At 34.2% G+C, this 16,803-nt stretch overlaps 1 protein-coding gene across 1 annotated transcript; it reads right to left on the bottom strand.

Moving 5' to 3' along the window:
• Positions 1–243: 243 nt before the first annotated feature.
• LOC136062628 (transcriptional regulator STERILE APETALA) lies at positions 244–6,459 on the bottom strand. The gene is made up of 2 exons (XM_065761907.1): positions 6,146–6,459; positions 244–2,063 (listed from the first exon to the last, which is right to left on the bottom strand). Exons 1-2 carry the CDS (start codon positions 6,374–6,376, stop codon positions 891–893), a joined length of 1,404 nt encoding a protein of 467 aa, XP_065617979.1. The 5' UTR covers positions 6,377–6,459; the 3' UTR covers positions 244–890.
• Between the last annotated feature and the right edge of the window lie 10,344 nt (positions 6,460–16,803).

Raw genomic sequence — 16,803 nt, 5'->3', positions numbered from 1 at the left:
ATTTAGTTACTTTAATAACAATTAAAATAAAATCAAGCTAGAGGATAATGTATTTAAGAAAACATGCAATCAATAACACAAATATTTGCCCATTCGAATTCCGAATAATATTATCCATAAAACTTTACATTTTCTTTCTTTTCAATGACGTGAGATATAATTAAAAGAAATTTCTTAAAGAAATTAAAAAAAAAAAAAAAAAAAGCATGCAACAAAGAGCCTCGTACGAACCACAGAAGCACGGAGTGGCTAACCTATCAAAATAGCTTAGCATTTTGTCAATAAATTATAAAAAAGAGTATTCAAACATAGATAATAAGTCATACAAATTAAAAAGTTCATAAAAAGAAAGAGAATTACATCGGAGCATTAAAATAAACAAGAAGAGAGTGAAATTAGGAAAATTAAAGAAGGGAGAAGGCTTTCTTGGTGGTCTAGGGTCAAATACCACCATTTGAACCTTTAATTTTAAGTCCCCAAAACAGCGTATCCCACGCCCATCCACAATCTTTTCTCTCTCCCTCGTATGTAAAAATGGAAATAAGTCTTTTACTTACTTTACCCCCGTCACCATCAATAACAGTCACTATTAATTCCAAAGTACAATTTTCTCTCATATGTCAGTTTGCACAAAGTACAAACTCCTGTTCTTACTCTTCAGCAAAACCAATAAAAAAACTCCTTTTCTTACTCATGCTAACCTCACCCAGATCTTTAATTGTCATTTGTCACCTTCAAAATTAATAATCATAATCTAGTCCAAGTCTAGATGCCACCATATGCCCATATATATAGTCATATCCTACTCTACAGCTACCCCACTACTACTTTACTCTTAACTAGCTTTAGCTTATTAGCTCTGCTAGTAGTAGGTAGTAGCTATAGCTGATCTACTGATCTGCCCCAAAATCCCACAAGTGTATTATCCTGTCACTCGATGCTGCTGCCACATATCTCTCATTTGCAACCACAGCATTAACCTCTCCAATTCTCTGCCTAAAATGGTACAGATACCGACCATGCTCAACCTCCCACACCCTTATCACACCGCCTGCGCACATTAGCGCATACCCCAAGTTCATACACCCCATCACACGCCTTTGTGGACCAGATCTTCCACCCCCACCATATATGTTAAACCTACACACTTCCTCTAGTGTACCTACCCGGCACACTCTAGCGTCACCATGGTTATCCACCCTAATGTACCTCGCATCATTGCTAACATCAACCGAGGTCACAATGAATCCTCCATTACTCTCTTCCTCTCCCAAAATCACGTCTGGGTTCCTCAAGTCGAATACAATGAGCCTTGAACTGGTGCATGCCACTGCCAATTGATGATCTTCGTCTCCCTCTTCACTTATAATTGTCGACACTAGTCTTACTCGCCCAACAAACTCAGTCACCTCATTGATTAACAAGTGCCAGCCCATTACTGATTCTGGGTTAGTCAATGACCCATTCACATATACAAGCTCTTCTGTTACGCTGTCCCATATGTGGAAGGCCCGGTTGGGTGCACCTGCGTAAAGCCCCACCCACCATCTTCCCCCACTCCCACACCCCGTAAAGTCCACTAATGCCCCATCGTTCACCACATTCCCCACATGCGCCCTTCTAATTACACCCCCATTTATTATTGCCACATGTATATCCCCATCCAACGTGGCAAATGCCAACGTGGCACCGTTGATGACTATGCCTGACACTGCCCTCGCAAATTGCCCTAGCCGGTTGCGCTCGTCGGGCCTCAATGTGACCACGTGATTGTGCGTCGCAAGGTCAAACACCCTCACTGCCCCGTCAGCAAAACCACATGCCAAGTGCCGGTCTGATATAGTCAGGCAACGGCACGTGTAGCCATCCTGATTGTCCACGTCATCGAATGCTAGGGTACCATGTGCTGACCTTCTTGTGTGAAAGTTTTGGGCCGTCCGATGCCAATATACGAACTCATCACGCCATGTGTCATGAAGGAGCTCGGTCCGACCCCAAATACGACGAGTAAGCCGGTGCCACAAGGCATCCCAACGAGAAACAGCCCGCCACGTCGAACAAACCTGCATCCACCATAAAATAATTGAAACAGCTAGCTATAGCTTGTGTCACGTTCACATAGATATATGTATTGTACGTATAACTCATGCATTGCATGCACGTAGTTAACATGCATACCACACAGGTATAGCCTGTGGGTGATTGTTAATTAATTAACCCCGTGCTTAAATTAGACACATACTCAAATGTTTTTTGCTTTTTCGTATAAAAATTTAAGCATATGTCCACCTAAATGTAACACAGTTTATAGTTCTTTTAATAAGGAATTTAATGCGAAACCCAGTTTGCGCAATCAGACTGACTAATTAATTTGTCATATTTGGAGATGGAGCCTTTCAAAACTAGTTTCAGAGACACGTACAAGCTGGTTCACCCAACAGCCCACAAGAATGCTATGCATCACATGGTTTGGGAATCGGTAACAGTTTCGCACAGCATCGAAACAGTCATTTGGACTGTATAAATTATAAATTAAAGTACAATGGCTTAGTTAATATCCCCTTGTTTTACCCAAGAGGAGAAAAAAAAAATATATATATATATATATATTATCACCAAACTTTTGTTTCTTTTTCTTCTTGAGACAAGTGATGACATCTAAAAACCAAACATGCCAATAGAATGGTCTCCTAGGAAGGACAAAAAGTTTCTATGCAAAAGCTTCCAGTTTGACCATGCTGTTGAATTTTCTTTTTCTTTTTTCTTATTTTTAATTTAACCTTTAACTAACGGACAAGGATGTTGTGTTTGGAAGGAACAATTTCAAAGATACATGGAAGGATATACTTTATAATTGTATAGATTCAGTTTTTTTAATTTTTAAAGGGCTACAAGACATGTCCTAGACTCATAGGTCTGTAATTACAACATGTGATTGGGTTGAGAAACCTGACTGACGGGCATTATAGATAAATGAGCCAAAACCCAAAACCCCACACGAAGAAAGTCCATGCCATGCGCACATAGCTTTAATTGAGAGAGAGAGAGAGAGACTTTGGAGGAGGAGCCACACAGAGAGCTGTTAAAGCAGAGCGAAGCAGGAGAGACTAGGGACCTAGAGCGCAGCTGCAGTACTGGTCGTAGACGAGGCGTAAGAGCTACATCTAAATAAAGAAGGGTTTTGTATAGTATACTGTCCTTTTCCGCATAGAATCAGTTTTGTCTTTATATATAGCATAGACTTGGTAGTCTTCTTATAGGACCCCTCATCATGCCACATCCCTGCTACCAGGGAGCGACTGCGACAGCTCCTCCACCCTTTTATAATTACTCAATCCAATCTTAACAAGACAAGGTACACCAAGTACAACCACACTTACATAATATATATGATGTACACAATTTATTTTTTATTTTTATGATTATTAACGTAAACATAACAGGACTTATTTAAAAATGATGACATACTAATTGCAGTTTATCGGTAAAATTGTTATAAAAATTTACTGTCACTAGGCATATATATATATATATATATAAATAAAGAGAGAAAGTGGACAAGAATAAGGAGACAGAGAAAGGCCAATGACACTGGCAGCACCACTGCAGCGCGGAGCAACAATTGCCAGCTTCCACTGCAATTTTATATTATTTGATTCTTTGAGTAACCGTGGAGACGAAGATAGTTTGCTGCAGCAATAAATTAAAGCCTCACACAAAAATACACAGGCAATCAAAGGTGGTGGACTATACCTTATAGAGTTATAGTTATTTAGTCATACCCCACATCCACAGACCTTAACAGCCATAGTAAAATGGGAGAGATCTACTGGTAGTTGAAGAAGACTTTAGTTGGGGACCAACAAAGGACAAAGACCCTGTTATAGGCATTAGCTGTGGTCCATACATTATATATCATTCATAAAGGTCGTACAAATGTTGATATAAACATAGGATCACAAAGCGTGCTTTCCCACAAATTTTTCTTTCATTTCCAAGAAAGGTCTAGCCAAAGGCCTGTCCCGTTAATATCAGGGAATCTGATCCCATCTCCAACTCTTGCCTTTTCTTTTTCCTTCGAGTCTTTGACCCTCTCCAGGCCTACTTCTACATACTACATTATTGTCACAAGTTTGCTCACATTTTTCATTTGTATTTCTTGACTAATTTGATGCATATTGTTTATATCCAAATGGCGGAATCAGAAATTTTGCTGCTTTAAGGGCCAACTTTTAATATCACTACATATATCTTAATATGTGCTTCGTGTTTTACTTAAAGAGTGTAAATGAAAACTATATATCAAAATGAGTAAATTAACACCGTACATATGAAGATTATTGATTCATTTTTTCTTTTGACCTTCTTAAATACTACATTCTACTTTTGATAAATAACTTCTTAACGTTACAACTTTAATTAGATTTCATTCTTTCATATAAGATTGTAGAAATCTTATATTATAGTAAGATTATAAGATTATCTTACTGGTTTATTATGTCCACACCAGATTATATCATAGTTTATATCCCTAAGCCTCTAAAGAAAAGAATAGGAATAATTATTGTTATCTTCACGAAGTCCTCCATCTTCTGATGTGATAATAAGAACGGACATGGACTCGTAATTATTTTGCCGAAGCTCATTAAAGTAGAGAGTACACAGTAACACCATTTCCACAATATTCTTTGAAGAAAGGGTATAGATGAGATTTCAAAAATTATTTATCAGACAAACTTATAAAAATAGCATTTTAAAAAGAATATACTCACATTCTTTCCCTCTAAAACAAAAAGAAAAAAGAAGAAGAAGTGAACAGACCATTTAGTACAACTGAAAAACAAGAACACAAAAGTTATCCAAAGACAAAAATAAAAAAAAATTAATAACAACTACATAAAAATACAAAATAGAAGTCTATAAACTAGGCAATTGGGTTAATTAGTGATGAGAGATATCCCTTTGGGATGCCAAGGAGAGACACCAACTTGTAAGCCGGCATAGGGCTCCACGTGCTTTTTGGAATCGAGCACATGGTTTGGCTTTTGACTGATGCCACTGCTACACTCAATTTTTATGTTTCACTTTAAAAAATACTTTCTTTTGTCTCTATCTATCTTTACTTAGCTTATATATATATATATAAGTCTAATACGAAAAACTAACTAATAATAGTTAATTTCCAACGTAACTTTTATAATCACACAATTAACCAGAACTGAGTAATTATTCTTGATTATTACTTTTCAGGCCACATATACATTAGAAGAAAGTATTGGCTATTCTTACTTTTCTCTTCAAAAAATAAAAATAAAAATATATATTGACTATTTTGTTTAGGGGTCGCAGCTTATCTAGAAGGTAACTGTAGGCTGCAGCGTTATCCCATATATATGGTGACACAGCATAATTAACGACAGAAAAGGATAAAAAAAAAAAAAGGGTAAAATCAGAGAGATTACTGTTTAGAATTGAAGCATTGAGCTATGCAGCCTACGTAATTTAAGAGTGAACCAAATTTTTTTTTTTTTTCATTTTTTTGGCCAAAATGTGGACCATAATCATATCGAATATAAAAATGGTACAATTCCTACAAAAGAGCAATGCTGAGTTGCTGACAGAAATGTAAGAGAGTTATTTATTTAAAGAAGCAAGGCGAACAAGACAGAAACAACAATTAAGGTCTCCTTAAATCATGCTATATGTGATTTCCCAGCACCGCTAGCTAACTTAAAAAAGTAGGTTTCAAAGGACTCTTTATAAACATTTTTGTATTATAGAAAGGCATCCCATAAATTTTTCTGGATAGGTAAGAAAGTTCAGTCAAAAGTAGGAGAATTTCTAAAGCATAAATGATATTCATGCCAACAAAGGGAAAAAGGAAAGTCCATGCCAAAAGGGCTCTTTTCATAAGATATGGTATGGGGGGGGGGGGGGGGGGGATTGCAAAAATTATACAACCAACCATTTACAATTGTAACAATTTTGGCACCACAAACAACATCTAAATCAAGAATTCTCAATCATCACTCGTCAATCTCTTCACATACAACCATAATAACAAAGACAACTTACATTTCTCAAGGAAAATAAGAAAAGAAAAGTGAAGCATAATAAAAATAATAAATAGAAATCATGAACATACCTGAAATACATTGGCGAGAGCAGGAGCCGCAGCAAGACGTCCAATAGAGTGAGAAGCGTCAATGGCGACTTGGGCAGCTAGAGCTTCAACAAAATGCTCCGGCCAAACCTCGTTAACAGCACGTTGGCGAGAAGTTGAGGGCCCTTCAAAATCACCCCCTCTTCTTGCACTAGTGCTGCCACCACCATAGCCATTGCCATCTTCGGAAGAAGAAGAAGAAGAGGAAGACATTAACAAGAAGTGAGGCTATAAAGTTAGAAGAAGGAACAGAAGGGAACAAGGACAAAAAGTTGAGATAAAGACACAAACTGAGGGTCCCAACTGGGATGTTTGGGATTCTAGGATATATACGACCATATATATATATATATGTGTATGACAATGTGACTTTAATATAAGTGACTTTCAGGGTTCACATGAAAAATAGTATTTTTATATCTAGTTTATTTTTGCTATAATTTATAAATTTTATTACACTTTTTGATATTATTTATAAATATTATTATATTATTTTAATTTATTTTTACTTTTATCTACTATACTTTTAACAAAAAAATTCAACTTTTACAAAATAAACGAATCTCAATAAAATCTTAATATTATACCAGTATTTATTACATAAGCCTTTTTTTTTAGTAAGTGGCCAAGTGCATACATTTACCTACACATTTATATAGTCCTTCTAGGACCACATAAAGTGGCACAAAAAAAGCCACAACTCGCCTATGAGACGAGTTGTGGTTGGTGAAGGGGTGGTGGTGGGACATCCCTCCACCAACCACTACTCGCCACATGGGTGAATTTGGGATTTTTTTATGCCACTTTTGGTGGCACAAGATTTATCTATATTTATAAGCCGTTTGGTACATATGTTTAAAAACTGAAAATTGTTATTTGAAAATATTTCTGAAAATACAGGTGAGTGAAAAAGTGTGTTGAAATATATGTAATATTATTTAAAAACTAAAAATTGTTGTTTGAAAATAGAGAGGTGCTATGTCTACAATATTTTTATAGCAAATCATAGGTGGTTAGTTATTATTGGTTCAAATTTGAACTTAACACTAAGATTACTTTTTTGCCCCAACAATAACAACTGAGAACAGCCTGCCACTTATGATTTGTTGTAAAAATGTTGTGGACATATTATTTCTCTTGAAAATACAAACCAAACACAAAGTGTATCGAAATATGTCTAATGTTTTTTTTCTTTTCTTTTCTTTTTTCCCATGAAAATAGCTTGCAAAATGCAATGAACCGGCACACATTTAATTTGGATGCCAATAGCTTTCAAAACTGATTATAGATTATTAACCTTCATAAAAAAAAAAAAAAAATAATCATCATCATCAAAAAAGATTATAGATTATTAACCATGGTTATTAGGCCGGGCGATCAAAGATTGCAAAACCGTAATAAGATCCCAGAATTTTGCACCACTGATCGACATGGAGTCATGGACTGTACTATAGAATTGCTCGTAAAGTAGAATCGGAGTAAAATTGTGAGTTAAATTATAGAAACCTGTAGAATAGCAATTCTACACTGATCAAACTCGAGTCTACCACAAATATGGAGTTACATTCAATTAGGCTTTTTCTGATTATTCATCTTTTAATTTCAGCCCAAATGAAAGGAACCTCCACTTGACCTAAAGTGTGGCAAAAAAATTAAAAAGAAATGTAAAGGTTAAAAAAAAAAAAAAAAATTCCTTAATTCCTTCAATTCCCAATTTCATTTCTTGCTAAAGTCGTAAGCTAGAGCCCTAAAATTTCTTATTTGAGACGTTTGCATGTTGAGAGTTGTTGTTGCAGTGCTGCTACCATGCTATCATGTAAGTACTTTTTTAGATTTTAATTTTCTTTTTTTTTATTAATGGTGAAAATACGTATTAGAATCAGCTTTGTTTGATGCTCTTCACACTTTCATTTTAACTGTCTAAGGACCAATGTTCCAAACATATATTGTTAACTAGCATGCNTCCAAAAATAGACATTTCCAATAAAAAAAAGGGTGGGAACGAATTTTGTCAAGAAGAAACCAGACCTTCTGAAAGGTACACGAATTTTGTTAGAAAATGACCCATCAAAAAAAAAAAAAAAACCAGTTGCTTTCGTAAAACAGTTTCTTCTTGGATGCTTATAGGCATTAGAGACTATCTCAGCATTCACCTCCTCCTGTTCAACTAAATCTTGTTAAAAGAAAAAAATAAAATAAATTCTGAACTATGATATATCATTCCAAACATGTAGTTTTCGCCAGGGACTTTGACTAGAACAAATAAGTTGCCTATTTGGGAACAAAACCAACGGTTTTTTTTTTCCAATGTAGTAATTCTATTTCCTAATGCTATACCAAGGAGATTGCAAAAATTATACAACCAACCATTTACAATTGTAACAATTTGCCAAACATATATTGTTAACTAGCATGCATATTACACATGAAAAGAAAAAAAAAAAAAAATCATTCTAGCAGAGGCACTTTAGTAAATTTTCAAACTATTTTGTTCTCATGAGCCTAGCTTTACTTGGAGTATAGATGAAATTAAGCATAGAATATAATGTATGTAGGTCGAAGTTTGTTAATCTTGGTTGTCACAAGCGTTGTAGCTCAATTTAGGGGTGACAATTTGTGTTTGTATGTCAGGTTCATGTCGTGTTAACTCATCATGAGTGTTTGATTATATAGGTCAATACTATCTTAACATGTTTATTAAATGAGCCAGTCATGTCAACTTGTTTATCAGATTTTCTAAATAAAAAAAATTATGAAAAAATAAATAAATATTTTTAATATAAAATTCAGAATTAACAAGTAACTGCATTACAAATAATCATTTAAGACTAAAACATATCTCAATATCATAAATAATCAATCATAACATGTCAAAATAAAATAAAATAAACCACAACAACTAATAAGTTTATAATATGCCTAGGGTTTAAAATGTATATTGGTAAAATGTCATTTAATTAAATATGTTAGACGGATCAAATGGGTTCTATAGGTTGAACATTAACTCAACCCGTTTATTAAATGGATAAGTCGTGTCAACTTGAATATGATACGAACTCATTAAACGTCAACTCATAACCTACTAATTTTGTGTTATATCATGTCGTGACAAATTTGCAAGTCATATCCAATTTTGCCACGGTCAATTAGTATCTCCTAGTATTTCCTATGAAGATGTCAAAGGTTCAAATTCTTACACTCCCATTATAACTATTGAATTATAATAAATAAATAAATTTATTGGTTAATTTATTGCCAATCCTTTTGCTTGCTATTTATTTATTTTTATTTTTTTTCATTAATCATTCTTAAACTTGCCTTTTCTCTTTCCCATGAATGAAATGGGTGTTAGCAATGACATCAATGAGAATGTTGTTGATTAAGATGAAATCCCCTTTGAGAAAAAACATTCAACAAGGTAATAAAGAAATTGGTTTGAGTGGTTGAAAATTCATTATTATATATCCTTATGTTGTTAATTAATTTGGAACGTTTTTGAACCTTATAACTTTGAAGTTTGATATTTGTTCATGTATTATTGTCTCTCGTAACTGATTTGTGTCAAATTACTCAAATTTTTTTTCCTTTCCATTGATTTGTTAACATATATAATTTTTAAGTGATTTTTCACTAGTTTTCCCCCCAAAATTAGAATCTTATGTTCTCTCAGTTCCTTGATTTGATCTTACAAACTTATCTACCAGACCCTCTCACTAATCTTGTGTATGATCTTGATCATGACAGTCATGATGGTAACAATTATTTTAGAATAGAAATATTTAAGAAAAAAACATTATTATATATTTAAGAAATGATGATATATCTGATTTTAATATATTATCATGTTCTTTTTTATTTCTCTCAACTTAAAAAAAGAAGAAGATAAATATATGATTTGATAGAGTATATAAGCTACTTATATATAGAGGGTAAAATACAATTAAGGCTCTTAAGATTTGTGCTAATGTTAGCCGTGTCCAAAACTTTTCAAAATTGACAAACTTGGTTCTTAATCACCATGAGAGACAGGAGAAAAATGAGTAGTAGTTTAGGGTCCAAGTTGGGTTTAGGGACCGAGTCGGTTAGATTTGAGAAGTTTTGGAGTTATTTAGTATTAGCCCAAATCTTAAGAGTGTTAACTATGTATTACCCTATATATTAAAGTTTGTTAACCTATTTATAAACTTAATTTTTTACTTTTTAATATAATTTTGGGGAATATACACAAAATCCCCTATGATTTTTAATTAAAACACGGATACTCTAGCGTATTGAGTGTAACACATGTACTTTGTAATATTGCTTTATGCATAAATCGTTAAACACCTTTGAAAACAAACAATAAGTTGCCCATGTAATATAACATGTGTACATAATATTTTCACATAAAATAGTATCACAAAGTGGTTTTATGTTACACTAAAAATCCTAGGGGAATTTATTTTTAGAAAAATTAAATTAAAATTCCCCATTGTCAGGACTTAAACCCTGGACCCTCATGTGAAGACCAATAGACCAATACCTATGAGCTACAACTGACTCTCTTCTTAGGGAAGCCAAGTGTTATATAATTAACCGTACTTATTCTATGTTTTAGGGGGTACCAAAAGGAGTTTTGTATATTTTCCCTTTAAATTTTATTATTATGTCATAATGAATTTTGTAAATATTTATTACATTTTCAATTAAGTTGGTTATAAAATATATTTAAAAAGACACAAATAACTTTCTTACAGTGCTAAATGTTTCATTAAAGTTTTTTAAGTTTTTCTAAGATAGAGAATTTGGATTAGTTTCAATTTAACGGAAGTAGTTTTAAATTGGAGTGATACTTTACACAAAATTAGAATGACTTAGTCTAATGCTAAATTGAATTTTACTTGAAATATTTATGTACCGTGTAGAGATATAGATTACAATTTTGAATTTTTTGTTATAAATTTTTTTTTTCTTATAAAAAGGATGTTACGTGACTAATTGGTAATTTGTACTTTCAAATTGGATTATAAATTGGTGATAAAACAAATGAAATGAAGGATTTGTGTATGGACATGTGAAATGGGCTTTTCTCATGGTTATCAAAATCTCGATCTGGATCCTACGATTCTACAATTTTACTATTTCACCTGTCCAAAACGATCTAAATCTTTCAAAGATCTTAGCGATCGTTTAGGATTGTACGATTCTGATGATTCCAAACGATTTTGGTTTCTTATAATCTTCTTTAACTTAACAGAAGGTTCCGTTAGACCCAAATGAAAAATAATATTCCAATAGATCAAATTTTGCTATTCTAATATAGCGAGATAAAGTGTTAGTTGAAAACAAACAAAAAATAACATTCCAATAAAGTGTTACGTTTTGAGATTTTTGACATCTTAAATGATACTTACAAATGGATATAATAATGCATGGTAATTACATTAAATGGATGCAAATTTTTTATTTTTTTATAAATGTATAATTTATGTGATCATTTAACATATCAATTTTTTTTTCTCAAATAATGTAGAATCTTACAGTTCACTATCCGATCTTATGATCCACGATTCTACTTACCTTTCACAATCTTATGTAAGATCCTGATTTTGACAACCATCCTTTTCTTGATATAAATTCCCGCCCTACAAGTGCACACGCTTGGGGGTTTTTTTTTTTTGGTAGAATAGTTTGAGAGTTTCAGGCTTTAAAAGAAGGATTGTTTCTATCATTGATATATATATATATATAAAGGATTGCAACAATGGTAAGTCTGCTAGACAATTTGTCTCAGCTTTTTCAGTTGTTTTTTTTTTTTTTCAACATGTCTTTCGTGTTGTCTGCTCTTTGCTTTGTCTGTATCTATTATAGGTAAGCCAAAATATATATCTCTATATATATATATATATATATAGATATGTATCTTGCTTAGGGCTGGAGGTTTCAATATTTATTTTATTTTATTTGAGTTAAGGGGTTTTAAGATTATTTTAATAGTAGATAAAGCACCTATATTTGCATTTCTGGGCACAAGTATGTGTGCGCATACATGAGGTATGCGTACGCATACTCGAGTATGCGTATGTGCGTACACGGGCATCAAGTACGTGCACGCATACAGGCCCAAAAATACAGCTTTAGAACAGCAAACAAAACGGCAATTTAACAAACGCTAGCATACTTCTCATACAAAACTAAACTATCCTAAACTAACAACAAAGATATCAAAGATAAACAAAACAAAATCTGTTCCTAAACTTGCATTGGATATAACAACAAACAAGAACGACATTTAACACATCAAAACATGTTCAACGATAAATCCAATCATTCATTTCTCCAATCAAAACATGATAAGACACAACAAAACAAAATTAAACAAGGCAAAACATATTTCTAAGCATTCTTAACATATAAATCGAATTAAGACAAAAGAACACAAGTTATAAAACCCTTAATTAAGGAAGAGTCATGGAGAGAGATTCACCTTGCTTATGGAACACAACTTGGTTGATATTTTAACCAGCTCCTCAATGCCTACACAACAAGATTGAATGATACTTAAGAGAATCAAAGTATTCAATAGTTCATAGGTAATCACAATTCAAAATAAAAAGATGTTCTTAAAACGATTGTTTGAAAAGGGTTTAAAAAAATATTAGAAAATAGTTTTTGCCCTAATAAGTAATAGAGAGAGGTTTTGAAAAGCCAAAGACGTGCTCAATGATGTGTGTGCATAAAGTTCAAAGTTATAAAAGAGTTTTGGAAGATTTTAGGTGAAAAATCAACTCTCTCTTGCTAGCCCTTGAGTTTGGAGGCATAAGGTTATATTTATATGTTTAAACTAGAGTTTTCAGCCTCATTTAGAGGGTTTTAAACATTCTAAAGGGTATAGAGGCTGGGCCCCATCAAAGAGAGAGGCGTTGGGCCCTAAAAGATGAAGTTCTAGGCCTCTGGAACTCAGCCTATATGCGCAGGTTAGGGTTTGTGCGCGCATGCGTCATTAGAAACCCTAATTCTGATAGCTCTGATGGCCTAGCTTCAAACGGTCATAACTCACTCAATTTAAGTCCAAATTAGGCAAAATTTTGAGTTCAAATTAAAGCCCCATGATGTCTATTTCTAATGAAACAAATCTCACTCAAATATTCTTTGTAGATCAAAATTTATGGTAAAAAAAATGAGCAAAGATCATTTTTTAGCATCTTTTTCAAAGCGATTTAAGCATTTTTGAGTTGTGATTACTTCCAAACTATCAAAATAACTTCAATTACCTTTTATAGACATATCAAGCTCATCATTGGGACTAAGGACTAAAGTTTATTAACTGGGTACAAAATGAGGTGTCTACAAGGGTCTTTGATCCATGCGCTTTGAATTGAAAATGGTCTATGAGCAAATGTATCCATTGGTTGGGTGTCAAGAAGGAGGGAAGTGTGACCAGATTTAATTGCTCCAAGGTGATTTATGATCGCTTTTGGAAAGGCCAGTCTCCATGAGGTTTTGGCAATTCCTCTACCAAGTCTTTTCTTAATGGCAGTGCTTCCCCATTTACCTTTGGCCCACGAAAATTTATTTCCAAAGAAACCTAGATCGATGGCTCAAAACTCAAACATTAAGTCTTTTAATTAGTTCGTAGAAGAGGAGCTTCCTTTATTTCCTCCAACCTTTCTTCCTTATTAATGGTAAGATTAAAGTCTCCTAAGCATAACCATGGACATTGTTGGGATTCAAGGACAGCTGTGAGGTCTTCCCTAGCCTTATTCCTCTTGGCTGCATAAGGAGGACCATAAAAACCTACCAGAGTTCACTCACACATATCATCAAACACCTTAACAGCAATCATGTGTTTATTGAATTCTAACTTCTTGACTAGGCAACCTATGTTCCACATCGTACATAAACCACCTACTTTGCCTTTTGCATCAAACACAACTCTTTCAGAAAATTTTAAGGACTCCATAACATACTTCATTCTACTATTAGAGGCTTTTATTTCACACAGAAAAATGATGTCAGGATTTGAGCCTTTTATTTGAGCCTTTAAGGCTGGAACTGTAGAGGTGTTGTATATACCTCAACAGTTCCAACATAGGATCCTTATGTAAAGGTTGGGGGCATGATAAGGCTCACCTTCTTGGCCAATTAAGTAGGTGGAGATACAATCTCCTAGGATTCTTGTGTCTTGGCTTTGCAAGCCCTTGCTTTGATAGATTCGCCATGAAATTTTAGGGAATGGTCGGGTTAAGTGTTGTCTATTTGGGATAGAATGAAAGATTCTAGTCTAGACTGAAGGATCAGAGTTACTGTAATTGGGTCAAAATAGACTAGTTAAGGGCAAACTTTCCTTTGTGATCAGGCATAGCCTGGTTGCACTTTTTCAAAAATATGTCGCCTTCTTCAAAGACTCTGGGTTTAACTTTCTTGTTGAATGCTTGCTCAACACAGCGTTGGTACAACTGTCCATGGCACATTAAGGTCATGCGCTTCTAATCTATCAAGTTTAGTTATTCATATCAGGAATGGGCCTATTTAGCTTCTAACACCTCTGTCTATGATAAGATTCTGAGAGATGGGATCTCTACCTCTGTGGGGAGGACGACTTCCATGCTGTAAACAAAGGAATACGGGGTTGCGCCCATGGAAGTACGAATAGAAGTGCGATAGGCGCACAAGGAAAATGGCAAGAAATCGTGCCAATCCTTATAGGTGTCTGTTATCTTCACTAAGATCTTCTTTATGTTCTTGTTAACGGCTTCTACTGCACCATTCATTTGAGGATAGTAAGGAACCGAATTCCGGTGTTCGATCTTGAACTGTTGGCAAAGTTTCTCGATCATTTTTCCATTTAAGTTTTTCCCATTATTGGTAATGAGCACTTCTGGTATGCCATAGCGGCAAATGATGTTCTGTTTCAAGAATCGGACCACTATAGCTTGGGTGACGCTTTTGTAGGAAGTAGCTTCCACCTATTTGGGGAAGTAATCAATAGCCACTAAGATATACTCATGCCCATTGGAGGCTTTCGGAATCATGGGAGAGACTGCAGAGGTTAAGGAGGAACAATCTTTCTATTTTGATAGACTTGGCAACGGTGGCACATCCTTACATGCTTGATGCAGTCGATTTCCATGGTGAGCCAATAGTAGCTGGCTCTCATGATTTTTCAGGTCAATAGGGGTCCAGTGGCATGGGCTCCAAGCAAACCTTCATACCTCTCTTCCATCAAATGGTCAGCCTCGAGGGCATCTATGAATTGAAGCAAGGTTGTCTCGTGGTTCCTCTTGTACAAGACTGCCCCACTCAGAAAGAATTGGCATGCGATGCGCCTAATGAACTTCTTCTCATTGTCAATGGCCCTAGTGGGTATTCACTATCTTTGANGCGGGGAGGGGGGGGGGGGGGGGGCGGCCAAGGCCCCCCAAAATTTTAAAAAAATTATTTATAGTATGTATATTATTTACATTTTAAAAAATGTAGCATGTAAAAATTGAAGTTAGCCCCCCCAAATTTTGAGTCATTTCAATGGTGCTCTTAAAAGAAAGAGAAAGTATACTAAAATTATATAATTTAAGAGGTTTAACAAATTAAGCTATGTAGAAAATGATAAATTTTTGTACATGTCTAATAGAAAAAATACATGACTTTTATATACTCATTAAAATTTAGAAGATTATAAATTCCCTTAATAAATTAATTTATATATGTGTGTGTAAAGGTTTGTCTTAACTAACATATTTGCATCACAACTTGGCTCCCCAAACCAAAATTTCTGGCTCCGCCCTGTTGTGATCTTTAAAATTTTGGGGGGCCTTGGCCGCCCCCCCCCCCCACCCTTGTGTGTGGCTCCGCCACTGTTCACAACAATAGCTGTCTTGAATTCTTTAAGATTTCATTGTGCCATTTTGTTACGGCCTTCTCAGAAAGTAATTTTGGGATTTCTACAGTCACATCCAGCACTGTCATGAACCTCAAGGAGCTTATTATCAACAATTGTTCAGAACTCAAGTCACTACCTAGAGGCCTACACAACCACACGTCTCTTGATTACTTGGAAATAGTTGAGTGCCCACTTCTTCTATCTTTTCCAGAACCTAGCTTGCCACCCTTACTGCGATCAATGAAAATCTCAAATTGCAGGAGTCCCGAGCCCCTACCAAATTGGATGTACAGACTCACATCTCTTCAAGAACTGAACATAGATGGTTGCTCGAGTCTTTTGTCATTTCCATAAAAGGGTTTACCGTCCAAATGGTGACTCTAAGAATTTTGTTTAAGGGTCATTAAAAATTTTTAATAAAAAAGGAACTTGAATATATCGAGTTACCGACAAAAAAATAAAAATAATAGTACATGAATTTTTTTTTTTAATGGAAATAATACATGAAATTTTACAATTTCCTTCTACAAATATTCAAATTTTGAATTGTTATATGATAGTTCATTATAAGTATTTATTGCCAAAGTGAGTAGCTATGAGCCTATAATCATTTTATTTTGTTAAGTTTATCTAACATTTTTATTTTTATGCAATTTTTATTATTTATTTATTATTATTTTTATAAAAATATTTTAAACTAAATGGCTAAACTAAACTTATTAGTTTTGTATTAATTATTAACGCACACAGTCACACTCATTCATACATAAAATTATACACG

The sequence above is a fragment of the Quercus suber genome, unplaced genomic scaffold (assembly GCF_002906115.3).
Source record: "Quercus suber isolate HL8 unplaced genomic scaffold, Cork oak 2.0 scaffold_434, whole genome shotgun sequence".
Taxonomy (NCBI): domain Eukaryota; kingdom Viridiplantae; phylum Streptophyta; class Magnoliopsida; order Fagales; family Fagaceae; genus Quercus; species Quercus suber.
The sequence above is the reverse complement of the archived record's forward strand: the minus strand, read 5'-3'. Positions and strand labels throughout refer to the sequence as shown.

What these genes read in the sequence shown, in the direction of transcription:
- LOC136062628 (XM_065761907.1), bottom strand. Translation starts at nt 6,376, where the DNA reads ATGTCTTCCTCTTCTTCTTCTTCTTCCGAAGATGGCAATGGCTATGGT. An exon ending in CTCTCGCCAATGTATTTCAG is followed by an intron (nt 2,064 to 6,145) that starts GTATGTTCATGA and finishes TGGTGGATGCAG; the next exon opens with GTTTGTTCGACGTGGCGGGC.